This window comes from Lactuca serriola, chromosome 5 (genome assembly GCF_051521515.1).
Source record: "Lactuca serriola cultivar US96UC23 chromosome 5, Lser_US96UC23_V15, whole genome shotgun sequence".
Lineage (NCBI taxonomy): Eukaryota > Viridiplantae > Streptophyta > Magnoliopsida > Asterales > Asteraceae > Lactuca > Lactuca serriola.
This window is the reverse complement of record NC_136412.1, coordinates 25,931,679-25,950,875: the sequence shown is the minus strand read 5'-3', so window position 1 is coordinate 25,950,875 and position 19,197 is coordinate 25,931,679. Positions and strand designations below refer to the sequence as shown.

At 32.8% G+C, this 19,197-nt stretch overlaps 3 protein-coding genes across 3 annotated transcripts; 2 read left to right on the top strand and 1 right to left on the bottom strand.

Annotated features, from left to right (window-relative positions):
* The first annotated feature begins 808 nt into the window (after positions 1-808).
* LOC145052247 (protein MICRORCHIDIA 7-like) lies at positions 809-6,548 on the top strand. The gene is made up of 18 exons (XM_079000031.1): positions 809-1,425; positions 1,776-1,850; positions 1,941-2,054; positions 2,139-2,231; positions 2,326-2,410; positions 3,046-3,121; positions 3,207-3,335; positions 3,416-3,514; positions 3,604-3,705; positions 3,796-3,957; positions 4,048-4,143; positions 4,781-4,832; positions 4,933-5,109; positions 5,223-5,506; positions 5,597-5,691; positions 5,825-5,912; positions 6,022-6,144; positions 6,388-6,548. The coding sequence occupies exons 1-18, from the start codon at positions 1,038-1,040 to the stop codon at positions 6,475-6,477; spliced, it is 2,328 nt and encodes a 775-aa protein (XP_078856157.1). The 5' UTR covers positions 809-1,037; the 3' UTR covers positions 6,478-6,548.
* A 484-nt stretch (positions 6,549-7,032) lies between these two features.
* LOC145049389 (uncharacterized) lies at positions 7,033-9,921 on the top strand. The gene is made up of 5 exons (XM_078997805.1): positions 7,033-7,116; positions 7,229-7,243; positions 8,246-8,363; positions 8,638-8,788; positions 8,863-9,921. Exons 1-5 carry the CDS (start codon positions 7,033-7,035, stop codon positions 9,740-9,742), a joined length of 1,248 nt encoding a protein of 415 aa, XP_078853931.1. The 3' UTR covers positions 9,743-9,921.
* Positions 9,922-17,064: 7,143 nt separating this feature from the next.
* Positions 17,065-18,125, bottom strand: LOC145049398 (uncharacterized). Its single transcript, XM_078997814.1, has 2 exons — positions 17,924-18,125; positions 17,065-17,837 (listed from the first exon to the last, which is right to left on the bottom strand). Exon 2 carries the CDS (start codon positions 17,670-17,672, stop codon positions 17,160-17,162), a length of 513 nt encoding a protein of 170 aa, XP_078853940.1. The 5' UTR covers positions 17,673-17,837; positions 17,924-18,125; the 3' UTR covers positions 17,065-17,159.
* Between the last annotated feature and the right edge of the window lie 1,072 nt (positions 18,126-19,197).

Below are 19,197 nucleotides of genomic sequence, written 5' to 3'. Positions count from 1 at the left end.
TTTTATGGCTATTATGATATATGTTATGTGGATTGTATGTGCGGTATGCTATGGGGAAACTCACTAAGCATTAGCTTACAGTTTGTGGATTTGTTTCAGGTACTTTTGAGCCCAAGGGCAATAGCAAGGCTTGATGGCGTGACGTTCACTCTCTCAGACATTTTATGGGACACTCTGATGTTTTGAAATAAAATTGTAATTGATATGGGCATTGAAAACAATTGTATTTGGATTTTGTGGTTTATGGAAATTTGGTTAGTCAAAAATGAAAATTTTCTTTTGAAAAATTGGGTCGTTACACCTTGTATTTGTTTTCTTCATTTAGGAGACGAGTAGCTACTGAGTCAAGTACGAAGTGTGCATCTACGTAGACATCAATATCTACATATACACTATGAGTCAAAGCTAACCGATAATGAAATGTTACATGTTGTATTGGGGACTTATTAAACATGTATTTTTTGAGTTTGGGTTCCATAAAAACCAAACAAAAAATGATCTTATAAAAACTTATGTGAAAAGTTTGTTCGATTACTAAAAGTAGCTGTTAACTGGAAATGGGTAGATGATAATTGATAGCGTATAACTAGTAGTGTGTAGCGGACAGCTGAAACATTTATTTGTTGTATGAGTATTTAACAAAAATATTGAAACTTTCGAAATATATAAAATTACATAAAAAGATACTTGTTTAATAATATATTTTTAAAGAAAATTATGAAAATTAATTTTTAACCTACAACTAAAAAAACTAAACGTTTGTAGCAGCAAAAGAAGTTTTTTATTTAAACTATGAACATTTCTGGAAAAAAAAAATGCTTTGAAAAGGTCTCTGCCAAAGACGCCGTAATAATAACATCGCCGTTTAGCGACCCTTTGGACGTTACAGAATTCCGGGTTTTCACCGGCGATGGAGGGTCACCGCGATTTCAGTGCTCCTACGGAGTGATCATCTGTCCAAGCACAATCGGCGGTGTCTATTTACTTTTCTTCTCCTATTAATTTATGCAACTCGAATCCTAGTTAAATCCAACTCCATGGACGAAATTAAAGTTAAGCAAGAATTCCTAGAACCACTCCGTAATAACAATGGTGATTCTACTAGAGGGAAGAATGTTTCGGAGATTGCAGTGATTGATCTCGATAGTTCCGATGATGATTCTTCTACTTCAGGTAATGGAGTTAGTAATGGCAAGAGGTCTAGGGTTTCGGGTAATGGTGGTGATGACGAAGGTCATGGTGATAAGAGGAAGAAATCTGGTCAGGGTGTGGTTCTTCCTGCTGGTTTTCTTGATCCTTTGCCACCGAAAGATGTGGCATCGCGTGTAGCCAATGGAACTGGTGTGGCGGCTCAGAGCTGTAAGCAGTTTTGGAAAGCTGGTGATTTCGAACAGAGTGCTGGTGATAATTGGGAAACATCATCTGGTAAGTAATAACGCACTATGAATTTCCATTTCAAGGCTAATTGGGGAGCTTGTGATTCCTAATAGCAATCATTAGAGTTTGAAGATGTTATGATGGATGATCATATTATTGATTTTCTTTACCGAAGTGCGGTTTTAGCATATATTTTATTAGGTCTAGAGTTTAAGCCAAGTTTATAGTGAATGGTGTCTAACAAGACATAAGGAAAAGATGAATCTCTGGTGTTAATGTCAATTTCAAAAATATCCCCAATTTCTGTTGCACCCTGTAGTCCCTAGACCTAATCACCTAAGTTTCAGTAAAGATTTCTAATTAAGCCACACTAATCATGATTGACTCTTACATGATAGGTGGCATGGATCATGTTAGGGTTCATCCAAGATTTCTACACTCCAATGCCACTAGTCATAAATGGGTTCTTGGTGGTAATACTACTCAACCTATTTAATCATCCTTCAATTGGTTAATTGTATATAAATTTCATATCATAATTAGTGTGTTCACTGTTGATGCAGCTTTTGCTGAACTTTTAGACAATTCATTAGATGAGATCAACAATGGTGCCACATATGTCAACATTGATATGTTAACAAACAAGAAAGATGGAAATAGAATGTTGCTCATCGAAGGTATGTTGCCTATGATAAATATTCCATATTTCCAACAACCAAATGATATTTTGAGCCAATTTGGCTTTCCACTATTTATCATAGATAATGGTGGAGGGATGGACCCTGATAAGATGCGACAATGCATGTCTCTTGGATATTCTTTGAAAAGCAAGGTTGCAGATGCTATTGGACAATGTAAGTGAACTTCCTATGAAATTATATAAAAAAACATCCGTGTTTTTATTTTTATGAGAAAGTTTATAATTTTCATTTGTCTAATTATTGAAAGATGGGAATGGTTTTAAGACAAGTACCATGCGGCTTGGGGCTGATGTTATTGTTTTCTCTCGATGCTCTCCAAAAGATGGAACAAGGTTGGTAATAATGTAACTTTTGATCTTCGAGTATAATTGATTTTTTTTAGTAAATTACACGAATGGTCCCTATGGTTTAGGGTAATTTGCGTGTTTGGTCCCTAACTTATTTTTTTAACTCGAAAGGTCACTACTGTTTGTTTTTGTTACGCGCTTGGTCCTTGTCTTACCTAAAAAGACTATTTTGCCCTTGATTTTTTAATTTATTTAAATAAACACACCCCGAACCCCACCCCACCCCACCCCAACCCCTCACCTTACCTTACCTACACCATAATTTTTTCCTATTTAAATAATAGTCTGTTTAGGTAAGACATGGACCAAGCGCGTAACAAAAACAAAAAGTAGGGACTTTCCGAGTTAAATAAATAAGTTAGGGACCAAGCACGCAAATTACCCCAAACCATAGGGACCATTCATGTAATTTACTCTTTTTTTTTTCAATTTTGGTCCCCAAAAGTTTTCTCTTGCAGTTTTGATCCTTATTTGAGTTTTTTCTAACGTCTTGTTCCCTGTTTCAAATAAATGACGATATTTTTTGGGGCCAACATTGAAAAAAAAAATCAGCTATACTTGGAGGGCAAAAATGTAATTTACTCTAAAAATATTAAAATCTTGTTTGTATTGTGTTGCAGGCCTACACAAAGCATTGGCCTATTGTCTTACACATTTCTACGGTGCACTGGAAAGGAAGATATAGTTGTTCCCATGGTAATTATGCTAACAATTTCATTTATCTTTTTTATATTCTTATATTTATGGTGTTTATTGTTTAATAAAATTGCAATGTAAAAAGCTTGATTATGAGAAAGGTGTTCGCGAATGGAAGAATATAATAAGGTCATCATCGGGTGATTGGGATAAAAATATGGAAGCTATGGTTCAATGGTCTCCATTTTCAAGTGAAACGGAACTTTTAAAACAGGTCAGATTTTAATTTTTCATTTTTATTCCACGTGTTCATTTTATATGTTATTAAATTATTTTACATTTTTCATCTTTCAGTTTGATCATATGAAGGATCAGGGCACACGCATAATTATTTACAATTTATGGGAGGATGATCAAGGACAGTTGGAACTCGATTTTGAGACTGATAAAAATGTTTGTTCTTTTCCACCTTAAATCAATTGAACACAAATTTTTAAAATGGTTTTGGATTAAATGTGTTTAATTTACATTTAATGTTGTAGGATATTCAAATTAGAGGTGTTAATCGAGATGAGAAGAATATCCAAATGGCCAATAAGTTTCCAAACTCTAAACACTTCCTGACATATCGACATTCACTGAGAGTAAGGGCTCATTCTTTTACCTGTTTGCCCTTCTTTTCATTGATGTAAGGGTAAAATGGTCATTTAGTCTCATTCAAACTGTTTTTTCAGAGTTACGCATCGATTCTTTACTTAAGAATTCCACCTGGATTCCGGATGATTCTTCGTGGGAAAGATGTTGAGCATCATAATATTGTAAATGATATGATGATGATAACTGAGGTCACATATCGTCCACAGCCTGGTGCTGATGTGGTTTCCAAGGATACAAATGTAATTTTTGTATTTATTTAATAATTTTTGTTTCCTATTTATCCTTTCAAGTTGCTATTTTACTGATTATCTTTTGTTTTCAATGAACAGATAGTTGCTGTTGTTACTATGGGATTCGTGAAGGATGCAAAATCTCATATTGATGTTCAAGGATACAATGTTTATCATAAAAATCGACTCATTAAGGTCCGAAAGTCAACTACATTAACTCCCAACTTTTTATAAAGAGTAAATCACATTTTTAGTCCCTTCATATACCTGATTTTTTCAATTTTGACCCCACAAAGTTTTCTCTGTTCTTGTAACATTTTTGGTTTCTGTTCCAAGTAAAAACCTCAAATAAGGACTGAAATTGCAAAAGAAAACATTTTGGGGACAAAACTAAAAGAGTAAATTACACGAATGGTCCCTATGGTTTGGGTTAATTTGCACGTTTGGTCCCTAACTTATTTTTTTTAAATCGGAAGGTCCCTCCAGTTTGTTTTTGTTGCACGCTTGGTCCATGTCTTACCTAAAAAGACTATTTTGCCCCAACCCCACTTCCACCTCACCTCACCTTACCTTATCTACCCTACCTTATTCAAATAAATTAAAAAATCAAGGGCAAAATAGTCTTTTTAGGTAAGACATGGACCAAGCGCGCAACAAAAACAAACTGTAGGGACCTTCTGGGTTAAAAAATAAGTTAGGGACCAAACATGCAAATTAACCCAAACCACAGGGACCATTCGTGTAATTTACTCAAACTAAAACTATCAGCTACCAAAAAATGAAATGTACTCTTTTGTTAAATTAGTGGCTTTGGAATTTTCTTGTTTTACAGCCGTTTTGGAGACTCTGGAATTCAACAGGAAGTGATGGTCGAGGAGTAATAGGTCATATAAATATATTTATTTAATTTTATAATCATTTTTATTTATATATATTATATGGTAGCAAAGAATAAATATATTTATTTTCTTGGTGTTTGATTAGGTGTATTGGAGGCCAATTTTGTAGAACCAGCTCATGACAAACAAGGATTTGAACGCACAATTGTCCTTTCAAGACTCGAATCGCGTCTTTTACAGATGCAAAAAACGTATTGGAGGACCCACTGCCACAAAATTGGGTATGCCCCACGAATCAGTAATAGCAGTTTGCACGACAGTGGTATGTCAAATCCAGTACAACCTGTTCTGTTCTGTTCTGTCATATCCATGTCAGAGAAAAACCAAATCAGCCGAGCTGATTCTTTATTTTTTCTTTTTTTTTTGTGATTCTAGAAACTTCTCCTGACTATACCCCGGAAACTTCTTCAAGAAGGAAGAAAGCTTCAAACAAATCGGCTTCGAATAAAAATCAGAAAATAGCGGGAAGCAGCTCGGGCAGACCTCCGATGCCAGCTGTCAATGGTCTCGGGGGGAAGTCAACACCTTTGAAGACTGAAAATATCCATGAAGATGATTTGCAAGATCCTGTAAATACAAGCTATACTAAAAGCAATCCTCATTATGATTATGGAAACACTATGCAAATTGTCACTCAGTCTCATTCTCATCCATCAAATGTAACTTTTTTTAAAAAACTTTTATACACTCATCTTCTATTTCTACCAGACAACTTGTGCTTTAAATGCAATGCACTTTTTGATTTGCAGTTGCCCATTTTTGGTGAAAATGGAAGTGTTCCTATAAACGATACCACACTTGATTTAGATCAGTTGGAGGAAGAGAATCGCCAATTAAAGGAGAAGTATGTCACTTAAAATCTCTAATTTATGCAAACCTCAAATAAGTACCAAAATTGCAAAAATCAGCTATACTCAGGGACCAAAAATGTAATTTACCTATTTGTTTTTTTTTTTTTTTGGTTGTAATACTCCTAGGTTGAAAAGAAAAGAAGACGCAATCTTGGGTGATCTACTGCACGAACTAGAAAACGAACGAGCTCGTTGCAAGGCACTTGAAGCACAGGTATTGATGTTTCTTGTTATGGATTTGGTCTAAATAGCAAATGTAATTTAATTTATTCGTATATTATAATACAATATACCAATTAAATGTAACTGTGAATTGTAATTAGCTTGAGGAAGTGAAGGAAAAGTGTGAAGCTCTCAACAAGGAGCAAGAATCTATAATAGACGTATTTGCGGAAGAAAGAGAAAGACGAGACAAGGAGGAGGAGACTTTAAGAAAAAAATTAAAGGTTTTCTTCTTTCTTCCTTTATTTGGCTAGTAAAATAATAAGAGAAATTAAATATCCTCCTACTTTTCTTCCTAATTATCTTCCTATCCATTTAAAAATTTGACAAGTGTCCTAAAATATCATTAATTTTATCTAAATATGACACTTGTCACAATTTCATGTGGGTAGGAAGATAATAGGAAGAAAAGGTAGGAGGATATTAAATTTCTCAAATAATAATACTGACATTCTCTAATTTTGCAGGAGACAACAACGACAATCCAAGATTTGGTGGATCGGGTGAAACAGTTGGAGTTGGAGAAGATGAGAAACCATAATTGGAACACGGCGTAGAAACATTAACCATTTTAATTGTAATTGTGTATATAATATAATATAATATATATATGGCAAGCATTTGCATATCTAGTTGGGTTTTATTTTATTAGTATTTCGTAGTGTGGGGGAGATAGTTTCATTTTCTAGTAGTACCAATGCTAGAATTTATTAAGGGAATTATTAACAGAAATGAAGTTTGCAATTTGTGGGTACGAAAATGCTTTAAATATGAATTAGAACACCCGACCACCATGGGTGCCACTATTTTGTTAGAGGTCCAAAACATTCAGGCTGGTCCACAATTTTTTTTTTTTTTTTTTTTTGGAATATTACAAGCCAACGTGACAATAATGTTGTCAAAGGACGACTGTTTTGGAAACTACACGTGGCACCATAAATCAAATTGATTTTATATTTTATTAGATTAGATTACTAGGTATGGGCTGGTGCTATAACACCGTAAAATTGTTATTTTATATTTCACATCAAACTACTAACACAATAACTAGAAATGTTATAAGATGTAATAACAAGTTAAGAGCCGGATACGGAAAGATAGAAAAAAAGAAAATGGTGATTGGTGATTTCCTCCATGTTGTCGATACAACAAATATAATAATACCGTTTAACATGAAAAAATGTGATCTTTCTCAGGTTATAACTAAGTTAAAAGATGTCATTTTAGTTAGCCTTTACCCAACTCTCTTATGATTTTACTGTAGGTTATTTTTTATTATTTTTATTTTTTTAAAAATATACTTTTTAGGTAATATTATATTCGGTTTTTAAGTTTTTTTTTTTAATATTTTTTTTTATATTTAAAAAAGAGCTTTTTCATCAATATATACTTGGTTTTTCAGTTTTTCTATTTTTTTCTTTTCTTTTCTTTTTATTTTTTAAATATCATTGTGATGTTTAATCACTATAAAAAGTTTCGAATCATAGCGATATTATGCATCATATATTTTTGGATAATATTAATTTGGATTATATCATTTTGAATCGTGAAATTTTGGATCATATCATTTTGGATCATATTATTTATGAATTATATGATTTTGGATCATAATATATTGAATTAATAAAGTTTATGTTCAATAAAACATTTGGATCATTATATTTTTGAGTCATTAAAGATATACTAATTAAACGATCATAAAATATTTGAACCAACATATATTTAGATCATAACAATTTAAAGATTATAAACATATTGAATCATAATATTTTGAATCATAAATATTTTAAATCATCTCTATTTTGATTATATTATGTTCAACATTTTTTTAAAAAAACTTTTAATCTTTTAAAATCAAGTTTGGTATCTAAAATAACTTATTTCTAATTTTTTTTTACAAAATCACTAGTATAGTGAGTAGTAGTATTATTTAAATTTTTTTTTTTTAATTTTTGAAAAGAAGTTCTAGATCTTTTTATAAATATTAAAAATTAATTTTGTGATTTTCTCAAAAAAAAAATTCAAAGAAAAAAACAAGTTATAGGCGAAATACGAAATAGATGAAAAAAAATAAAACACAGCAAATCAAAGATAGACACGTGCATGAAAGAGAAATAAGTGAGGGAGATGGAGTTTTTTACCAAACCGGTGTTTTTTGAAAACTTATTTCCCAAACAAGTGTAGTTTTAAACATATTTACCATTTAGGGTTATAACAAAAAAAACGTAAGACGCAGCCACAGAGACCAGTCGACGTTCTGATACCCATTCCCCAAAGTCACGTCTTCAATCGATCACTTCTATCGTCGTTTGATTTCAGCCATAGCCGACGCCGGCGGCTCCGATTCCGGACACAAACGGACACCGACGGCTTGATTCCGGCGAGTACTCCACTGCAGAAGACGACGGGGACTGGTTCTTCTTCGATTCTGGCCATAGTCGACGTTGGTGAATCCGATTCCGGCCACAACAAACTCGGTTGTAGCTTGATTTCCTTGTAAGTTCGAATCCTCTTTTGATTTTTGATTTTAGCTTGTTAGTTTTGGATTGATTCCAACTATTAATTTCTATTGCATTCCACGGTTATTTGCAAACAGCAAATAACAATTGATTTCTACTATGATTTATAATTGTAATTTATTTATTTGCAATTGTTATTCCACATTTGATTACTCCTTTGATTTACAATTGTTATTTGCTTCAACATTCATATTTTAGAGCAATTTTGGAATTGGTTTCTTTCTTATATCAAGAGCCATGTGGTGAAAGAGCGTGAAGGCATTTGTTTAATATCTGATCGTCATTTGGGAATCCTAAAGGTAGTCAATGAGCATGGATCTCCATGGTTAGAGCCACGTGGTTTTCATAGGTATTATTACTATTTTTTGTATAACTTTTTTCATAGTTATTGTTTATAAGTAACATTATTTTTTTACTCTATAGGTATTGTTTACGACATTTTATCAACAACTTTAATGACAAGTTTCGCAATTCAGAATTGAAAGCTTTAGCTTATCGTGCCGGGAGTCAGAATCAAGTTCGAAAATTCAACTCCATCATGGAAGAAATTGGGAAGCTAAATCCACAAGCTCGACAGTGGCTAGAGAGACATCCACTTGATAGATGGACACTTGCACATGATGGTGGGAGAAGATATGGGCTTCTCACAACAAATTTGTCAGAGATTTTTAACAGTGTACTTAAAGGTGCTCGTTTTTTACCAATCACAGCTTGTGTCCAACTTACTTTCTATAGATTGGTACATTATTTTGAAGTGAGGCGTCCTTTAGGATCTAGTGCTCGAGCTAATGGAAATGCATATACTCCTCAAGTTGTTGTAAAACAAGTGGCTTTGATGTCAAAAGCAAGTGCACACTCATTGAGATCTTTTAATCGAGAGAAAGGTATATTTGAGTTGATAACTCAAAGAGGAAAAAATATGCAAGTAGTTAATTTGGACAAAAAAACTTGCACGTGTGGTAAGTGGGAGATATTTAAATATCCATGTTCTCATGTTTTGAGTGTATGTGCCAAACTATCCTTGAATAGTTGGCAATACATTCATAAATGTTACTCCATTGCAGAGTATTGTTCTACTTGGGCATCTGAGTTTTCCCCACTTCCTCATGAAGCGTATTGGCCACAATCTTCATCTAGACAATTGCGTCCAAATTTAGAGCTTTTACGGAATAAAAAAGGTCGTCCCCGCTCAACAAGACTACGAAATGGAATGGATATCAAAGAAGGAAAAAATGGATACCTTTGTGGGATTTGTAGGCAAAGTGGTCATAATAGGAAAAAATGTCCCTCTAAGCCAAGGTGAATGTAGAGACATTAAAGCTAATCGGTTTAATCAATAGATATATTTATTTTTTCATTCCGCTTTTGTAAGAAGTCGTAATTGGATTTGTACCCAAAAAAATATATCGTACGTTTGATGTTGGCTTTATTCTACGATGTCTAACATTATTGTTTTTATCAATTAATCTTATTTACAATTAAGGACATTTTTTGAGATTTCATTAATTTGTTATGATGATTAAATGGGATATAATACATTTGTAATTTTTTTTATGTAAGTTATATAGCAAAGGGTTTAAAAAATGTCAAAAGTTATATTAAAAAACGCTAAAAATTAAAATAATAGCCGGAAATATTAAAAAAGTTAAAAAAAATACTGTTTTGGTAAATATTTTGAGTACTATACTGCTTTGGTAAATATATTTGAAACTACATCTATTTGGTAAATATTTTTTTCAAACACCTCCATTTGGTAAAAAAAAAACTCAAGGGAGATGCATCGTGAGCTTGCCTGAGTTTTGTTCCACCTTTTTCACTTTGACAATTTTCACCTTCTAACGCTAATCTTTCTTCGGAAATTTAAAAAATATGAGAAATCAGAGTAAATTGCAAATTTAGCAAAATACATTAATTATTTTGTAGAAAATAAAAAAAATCCAAATTACAAAACTAGCCCTTCAAATCGCAAATGGACTAAGGTGTTGTTTGTTTTTTTTAAGTCAAAATGTCTGCAGTCTGCGGACCACATCTGCAAGCCTCTGCGGCAGAAGAGGTGGACCAAATGTCTGCAGTCTGCAATAAGAAGACTGTTTGTTTTTAACGTCTGCGGGATGTTAAAATAAATTGGTTTTTTAAACTTAATTTCATGCCATAAACATTAAAAATACATTTTTAACAAAAAAAAAAAGAAAGAAAAAAAAACTGCACGGTGGCCCATGTTTTTTTTTTTGGTTTAGGTTAAAATGAGGTCTGAAGACCTTTGAAAACAGTGGCCCATGTCTGCGCCAGGAAGACCTCACGCAGACGTTTTCTGATCTTCGCACTTCCAAAAAACAAACAATCTGCGAGGGCATATGTCTGCGCGGCACAGACAAAAGTGGTTGCGCAGATCTTCACACAAAAAACAAACAGCCCCTAAGTCCATCTGTGATTTTGTACATTTCATCTGTGATTTCGTAGCTAAACCCTATCAAGGTTGTTTCGTAGTTAAACCCTATCAATTTTTTAGTCAAAATAATAATAATAATAATAATAATTAAAAAAACACACACACAAAATTGCAGGTGAATAGAGTGGAAATCGATTTTAGGCTGGAAAGTGGTTATATATACAACAAAAAAAAATTAAAAAAAACATCTGCGAATGTACAAGTAGCTAAAGCACGTTTGTGTTTTAATCATTTGTATGTTCGCAGATGGAATGGCGAAATCACATATGAATTATATCCATCTGCGATTTTAGTGGCTAAAAATACAATTTTGGTTTTTTGACTATTTTCTACAAAGTAATTATTGTATTTGGCTATATTTGTAATTTTCTCGAGAAAAAATTACATAAAATGTCATTTCAGAATTTAAAAGAAAATGAAAAATACTAGATTTGTCCTGACCACTTAATTATCCAAATAAACGGCTAAGATTAGTCTTTACAGTTCCTACTAAATTTTAAGTTCATAATATATATATATATATATATATATATATATATATATATATATATATATATATATGGAAAAGTGAATATACCCTTAATGATATATAAGCTTAGGTACCCAAACACATCATAATGATATATTCATTATAATGTTCTTAAACTTCAACCCTTAACTTGATTTACTTTCAAAATTTTCTAAATTTCACTATTATCTATCTCTTATATCACCTCTATTTGCCGAACATCTACTAAACTATACATATTGTACTTGAAAATGAAAATTATGTAAGACAAAGATAAATGTGTAATTTATAAAAATCATGAAAGTAAATCAAGTTAGAAGTTAAATTATAAGAACATTGGACAATTAGAATGTATTATATGATACAAAACGACGTAGTATAATGACTATGGGTACCTAAGCTTATATACCATTAAGGGTATATTCACTTTTCCCATATATATATATATATATATATATATATATATATATATATATATATATATATATATATATATATCACTCAAAATACAAACCTTATTCTCTCAAAATGTCTTTCAACAACCAAAGTGCTCCCAACTCTTCTAACCATTTTATTGGCCACAAATCGATCCATCATTTTACTCTCAAAACCAAATGTTCGTAGGTGGTGTTTCTAGCTACTATTCATAATTTCAAATGCCACAATAATTTTAGTTCCAATCCCGACCACCACCAACCGAAACGCAAACCCAATTCCAATTTCAATCTCAACCACCTTTAATACATTTAATCGAAAATCCTTACGGTTTTGAAACCGAACAACAAGTTCAACCGAAAAAAAGGGAAGGCTAAAAGTAGAAGATGGAGTAAAAAAAGAGATGAAATTAGTGAATGCATAAGTCGACATATCCGAAGATAACGCCACCGGGTGAGCCAAAAGTGTGATACATTTTGGATACGTGTTACAGAGCGGTTTTGTAAGTGTATGGGTCGAAGTCCAGATTATAGGACACATAACCAATATAACCCAGAGTGGAGTAATGTAAATAAATTCGTCACGTATCAGAACGAAATTTACACAAACTTTGAAAAGCAATGGGCTAGCGGGGAAAGTGAGATGTCTTTATTGAAAAAAATGCATGTGTCATCTGATATGACATGCTAAAGCCTTATAAATTCATGCATGTTTGAGATGTTGTCAAAAATTGTATTAGGTTGAAAGAAATTGGAGCACATGAAGAAATTTCCAATCATCCAAAAAGAAGTAAAACAACTTCATATTCGAACTCACAACAAATGTCATCGAATGGTCATATCGGCGTTGATCTTAATGATGATAATGACGACATTGAAAAAATACAACCGCCTCCACGTCCCATTTGAAGGGACAAAGAAAAAGCCTAAGGAAAAGGAAAAACGACATCTTCAAATTCGTCGATCGGAACTGGGCGGTCAATCAAATCGGAGGAAATAATGTCGCAGATGACACAATTGAATATAACTTTGGAGAAGCATAGGACTGAAACTGTTCGACTAATGAAATATTCATTGTTAATGCAAGACATAAGACACTTCGACCTCGAAGACTAAGAAGAAGCTAAGGCGGTCAAAGCGTCAATTTAAGAAAAATATAATCTACAATGCAAATGAAATTTCAATGTTATGTTTCTTTTCTAGGTTTTTTAATGTAATTTTTACTTTCATGTTATTTTTTTCTAGGTTTTTTAATATAATTATTTATTTCATGTTTTTTTCTAGATTTTCTAAAATGTAATTGTTAATTTCATGTTATTTTACTTAATATTAATGATTTTTATTAAAAAAAATCAATTTTTAGTATGAAATAAAAAAAGTTCATAGGTAAAACCATCACCACACCCTAATTATTGAGAAAAAAAATTGTAAAAATGATAAAATCTTATGTGGTGTCTATGTTTACTTTTTTCATAGACAAAAAGATAACTACACCCTTTATCCTTATACATTATTTTCCATTATATATTTCATATATTATTGTATTATGATTGTAGTGTGTGGTGGTCGTTTTACTGTCAGTATTTCGACGAGTCATGTATTGCCGGTGGTGACCTGATTTTTTTTTTCAGCGTCAGTATGCCAACGGTATACTATTGCCGTTCAAAAAATTGGTCATCGCTCCCCCATTTTCTAGTCATCGCTGTTTTGGCCGTTGGAAACTAAGATTGTTTTTTTATTTTTTTATTTTTAGACATTTACTACAGGCCTGTCCCAGAGGGTGGGCGATAGGGACGGCTGTCCAAGACCCATCTTTTAAAGGGGTCCAAGTTTTTTTTGGAAATTGTTATATTTAGAAGATAATACAAATAATTTTCTTTTAATTATTGATTTATTATAAAAAAAACTTGATGACATTTGTGTTTTTTAAGAGCCCATTTTTTTCTCTCGTACTGGACCCAAAATATGTTTGAAATGACCCTAATTTAATATATATATATATATATATGAATAATACACGTTTACTATTTTATCACTACAAAAATACAAATCTTTTACATATTTTCTCTTCAAAATGTCTTCCCACAACCAAATGTTTTCAACTCTTCCAACCCAAATGCATTATTTGGTTACGATGTGTCATTGCCACCACCGTACCGCTCATAATTAAATCCATCAATTTACTCTCAAAACCAAATGTTTGTAAGTGATATTCCTAACCGCTATTCACAATTCCAAATGTCACAACAATAATTGTCTCCACCAAATGTCTACCCATTGCCAAAACAATTCCAAGTCCAATCTCAATCACCACGTGTAACACTCTCAATCAAAACTCAAACCTAGTTCAAATTCCAATCTCAACCACCTTCAACACCCTCAACCAAAACCTATTTCAATTCCAAACTCGAACAAGAAGCCTAACCAAAAAGAAAAAGGAGGGCCGAAAGTAGATGATGAACTTAAAAAGAAGAGATGAAATTAGCGAATGCATGAGTCAGCCAATTGTATAATCAATTTTGGATGCTTGTTACAGAGCAATTTTGTAGGGGTATGGGTTGAGGTGACGATCATCAGACGCATGGTCAATGCAACTCAATATGGAGAAGAATATGGATGAAAGCGTTCGACTAACGGAAAATGGTGTTGCTAATATGGATCAAACAATTACTTTAACAGTCACAACAACAACTAGGACTAAATATAATTTGTAGGTTTTTAACCTACAAAGTTATTTTAAGTTTTTATTTAGTTTTATAATGGAACTTTAATTTCATGTTACTTTTCTTTTAATTTTTTTAAAATTTAATTTTCAATCTTTTATGATTAACGAAATTTATGTTTTATTTTAATCGATATTAATAGTTTTTATTAAATGTCAATATTTTTTATTTTGAAACAAAAAAATCATAGACAAGAACGCCCTCCCATTCCACTTATTGACAAATATTAGCAAGAATGACAAATTTTTATGTAGGTAATATCAAATTTTAATAGATAAAAATATCATCACACCATTTAACCTAAAAATACAAAATAAATTACTATCATTAAAAAGTACTATCGATTAATATCGATTAAAACACAACTAAACTGAATATAAATATTTTAAAACAAGATTAAACTGAAAAAAAAAAAAAAAAAAAAAAAAAAAAAAAAGATCCTGTATCTTTTTTTCGGAAAAAACAAATAGATTAATAAAAGGAGAAAACACGATCCGCAAGGAATATGATCGTTTCCAAGCTTACAATGAAGAAATGAAAATTACAGGTAAAACAAAAATAATTAGAATTTCATGATTCATTATAAAAGATTACAGCAAAAGCTGATTGAAGCTATTCGTCATTTGAACATCTAAAAAAATCTTGTATCAGTTATAGAAAATATTAAATTTGTTTTATGGTTCATTATAAAAGATTATCGGCGGAATAAAATATAAGGTGCTGTTTGTTTTTCCGAAGTGAAACTGTTTGAAGTCTGCGGACCACCTCTGCGGTCCTCTGTAGCAGAAGAGGTGGACCAAAGTGCTGCAGACTGTAATGAGAAGCATGTTTGTTTTTTTAACATCTGCAGACTACTGCAGATATTAAAAAATTTAAAATAAACTAATTTAATAAACCGAAGATAGTTTTTTAATACCAAAAATTTAATAATAGTAGTTTTAAAACATTGAAATAAAATTCAAACAACCAAATTAGTCTTATAATAACATTTTTAAATAAAATTCATAGAACCAAACTTTAATAATTTTCATTCCATATTTTGCATCAATTGCTCGGCAATTTCATCCCGTAACTGGGTTATATATTCACGGTCCGCTGCAGTACCATGTGTTGGAATCTCATCTTCATCATTATCAACGACTGCATTGTTATTCCGAACCGAGACATTTGGTTCATCATATCGTGCAAAAAACTCATCACGTAGTCCCTCTCTTCTTATAAAATTATGAAGCGCAAAACATGCTAGGGTTATGTTTCGTTGTGTAACCAACGAGAATGGTGTCATCCTCTTCAATATAGGGAATCGTGCTTTCAAGACACCAAAAGCCCGCTCAATGACATTCCGAAGTTTTGCATGTGCATGGTTAAATTTTTCTTTATTCGTTAATGCACGTCTTCGACAGAAATCTCCAAGCCAATACCTTACATTACGGTACGGTGCCATAAAACCTCGAATGTTTGCATAGGCGGCATCACAAAGATAATATTTATCTGTAAAAAAGCAAAAAAAAAAAGTCATTTATTTTTCAAGCTAAGATAAAACTATTTAAATAACCATAAATTTACCTGGTGGTGGGAGCGGGAATGGTGCATGTGGATTTGCTAATGCTTCTGATAAAATTCTAGAATCGTGTGCTATCCCTTCCCAACCGGCCACAACAAACGTAAACATCATGTTGAAGTCACATATTGCCAATACGTTTTGGTAACAATCGCCTTTTCCCCTACTTCTATATAAATCCCGTTTGTTTGCAGGGACAACAGCATGTATCAAAGTGTCATCAAGTGCACTAACTGCTCCCTTGAACACCCGTCGTAGCCTCCTATTATGTCCCGGGATATTTGGATTCAGATTAAAAGAAGTTGGCACTATAATGTCATGTGCGAAAAGCAACATTTTGTCCAACACTTCATGAAAAAACTTATGAATTGTTTGCTTTGAGTGTTGAAATCTCCGCTTGATAATCACATAACGTTGGTTATGACCGATCATCATCAAAAACATAGCCATCTTCTCCTCAACCGACACATGTTTGCTATCCTTTAACGCGTAGTGTACTCTAAAATGAGCACATAGCCGAACAAATGATTCACGGGACATACGTAGCACTTCAAGACATTGTAGAGGATTACGGTGAAGTAACTCTAACGTAAATTCATGTCCCGTCATTTCCGAATCGTTGTCCCGCACTCGTTTGACACCTCTCTTCCAAAAGTAGCGAACGTACAAGTACATAAGAATTATGAGTAATATCTTTTTGTCATGATCCATTACAAACCTATTAATCAACAAAACATAACATAATATAAGATAAAAACATAACATAAATCTCAAGTACAAAAAAATATAAAATAAATTTCAAGTGCCAAAAAACATAACATAAATTTCAAGTACCAAAAAACATAACATGAATTTCAAGTACCAAAAAACATAACATAAATTTCAAGTACCAAAAAACATAACATGAATTTCAAGTACCAAATAACATAACATAAATCTCAAGTACCAAATACTAAAAATAACATTCAAGTAGAAATAACCAAAAAACATAACCATATAGTTCCAAAACATGCAATTAAAACCTAAACAACTCAAACATATAAAGTCAACGAACGATCTTTCCATCCTTTAAAACTCCCAAACTTGTAGCTGTCATCTCGATCCATCCTCTTAATATTCGTGGATCATTAGGCAAATTTACCCACATCTCTCTCATACTCATGGTCCCTCCAAAAATGTGATACGCAGCAAATCGTAGAGGGTCTATTGGGTCTAACTCGAGCAACTCAAGCTTCTCTAAACATTGGGAAATTGTTGGCCCTTGAGTCAAATGACGTAGAGCTTTTTGCATCTCCAATGCTAAATCATCAGCAGTAATAGAAGCTTTAGGCGAGGCAGAAGAAGGTGGATCAGGTGAGGCACTAGGAGCTCTAGGTCTAGGAGTTGAGGGTTTGGCCCTTTTGTTGGGGTTACCAGAAGGTGAAGCAGCAGAAGGTGAAGCAGCAGAAGGTGAAGCAGCAGAAGGTGAAGCAGCAGAAGGTGAAGGCTGAGTAAAATGCTCACTAGTATGATTGGAAAAGAAATCATCCTCATCTATGTTAATAGAAGGGGCGTCCATAAGATGTAGTGGTGCGACATGGAAAGAAGATGATCCATGTCCCGATGGTGTTTGGGATGTGGCATAACTGAGATTACCAGATGCACTGTTTCCATCAAAGAGTTCTGCACAAAGCTCTGGAAACAATAATGGGACGGTTTTCAAAGAAGCGGCTTTCGGATGTCCCTAAACGCAATCAATGTAACAAAAGTAATATAAGAATTGGCAACTATATAAACAAAATACATATAAATATGTGTGTGTATATATACCTTTTTAAAGTCCTCCCACTCCTCATTTGTTAAATTAAAAGTATTTGTTTGGGGATTGTAAAGGTTTCCAGTTTTATTTTTTAAGTACAACCATCCTGTGTATTTGGCTTTAAGGTTATCATAGGCGTTTTTTAATTGTCGTTGACTCAAATCCACGCCATATTTTTCCTTAATGGTTGTTCCTAACTTGTACCATGATTGTTTGTGCAAACTCAAACCTTTTCTACCCACGGTTTGTACTTCTTCAATACAAGTGAGCAATAAACATTTTGTTTGCTCATTGGTCCATGTATGTTTATCTCCCATCGCTAATAACAAAAAAATATAAAATACATACTTTAGCAAAAAAGATTAATCATATTTCAACATAATCAACAAATACGTTTAGCATATTCAACAATTTAAGCACAAACTTGAAAAGAAGCATAAACTTGATCTCCATTCAAGAAATACAAGTGATAACAATTCAACAAATAAGTTTAAAAAACCATTTGAGCTAATGATTTCAGCATATAAACTAGTATACGAGTTTATGATTTCACAATATAAGTATATGATTTCAGCAAGGATTATGATTTTACCCAACATTCATAACAATTCAACACAAAAATTCATGAACCTAAACATAAATCATGGCTCTAATTAAAGAACAAAACACAAACTCCTAGAATTATAACAAAGCACTAAAGCAGAATTTTAACTCAATTTATGCTTGCAATATCTCTAACTGCTAGAATTATAACAAAACAAAAACTTCTCTCTATGGTGGATCTGTAAAAAAAAGGTCAATTATGCCCTTATGAAACCATTAAAATCATGAGATTATCATCTTATTTCACAGCTTCAAAGCTTATTTCACAGCTTCTTTCTTCAATCATATTTCACAGCTTCAATTTTATTTCACACTTTCAAAGTCAATTAAGAAATCTGGACAAAAAAAAAAAAAACAAACAAACCTGTGTGATGTGATGTTGAAGACGAAGGCAGATGGAGGATGGGCAGTGAAATCGGCGACCACCAGCAGCAGGGAGCGGCGAGCAGCAGCAGCAGCGACGACGACCAGCAGCAGCGACGGCGAGCAAAATTCTTCCGGTCTTCAACACGTTCGACGCCAAGAAAGAATGAACGACTTGCGGCTGTGGTTTTGTCCGTGTCTTTTTTTTTTGTTATTAGGTTTAGAAGTGCTGAGAAGAGGTAAGCCCAATGCTGCGTGGGGAAGAGGACGGGAAGAGGTTTTTAAGCCCGAAGCCTTCTAAAAATCAAACTGCTGCGAA

Coding starts and splice junctions, on each gene's coding strand:
- LOC145052247 (XM_079000031.1), top strand. CDS start 1,038: ATGGACGAAATTAAAGTTAAGCAAGAATTCCTAGAACCACTCCGTAAT. Junction 3,706..3,795: donor CATATCGACATTCACTGAGA/GTAAGGGCTCAT, acceptor CTGTTTTTTCAG/AGTTACGCATCGATTCTTTA. Junction 4,144..4,780: donor ATAAAAATCGACTCATTAAG/GTCCGAAAGTCA, acceptor CTTGTTTTACAG/CCGTTTTGGAGACTCTGGAA.
- LOC145049389 (XM_078997805.1), top strand. CDS start 7,033: ATGGTGATTGGTGATTTCCTCCATGTTGTCGATACAACAAATATAATA. Junction 8,364..8,637: donor CGATTCTGGCCATAGTCGAC/GTTGGTGAATCC, acceptor TTCATATTTTAG/AGCAATTTTGGAATTGGTTT. Junction 8,789..8,862: donor GAGCCACGTGGTTTTCATAG/GTATTATTACTA, acceptor TTTACTCTATAG/GTATTGTTTACGACATTTTA.
- LOC145049398 (XM_078997814.1), bottom strand. CDS start 17,672: ATGGACGCCCCTTCTATTAACATAGATGAGGATGATTTCTTTTCCAAT.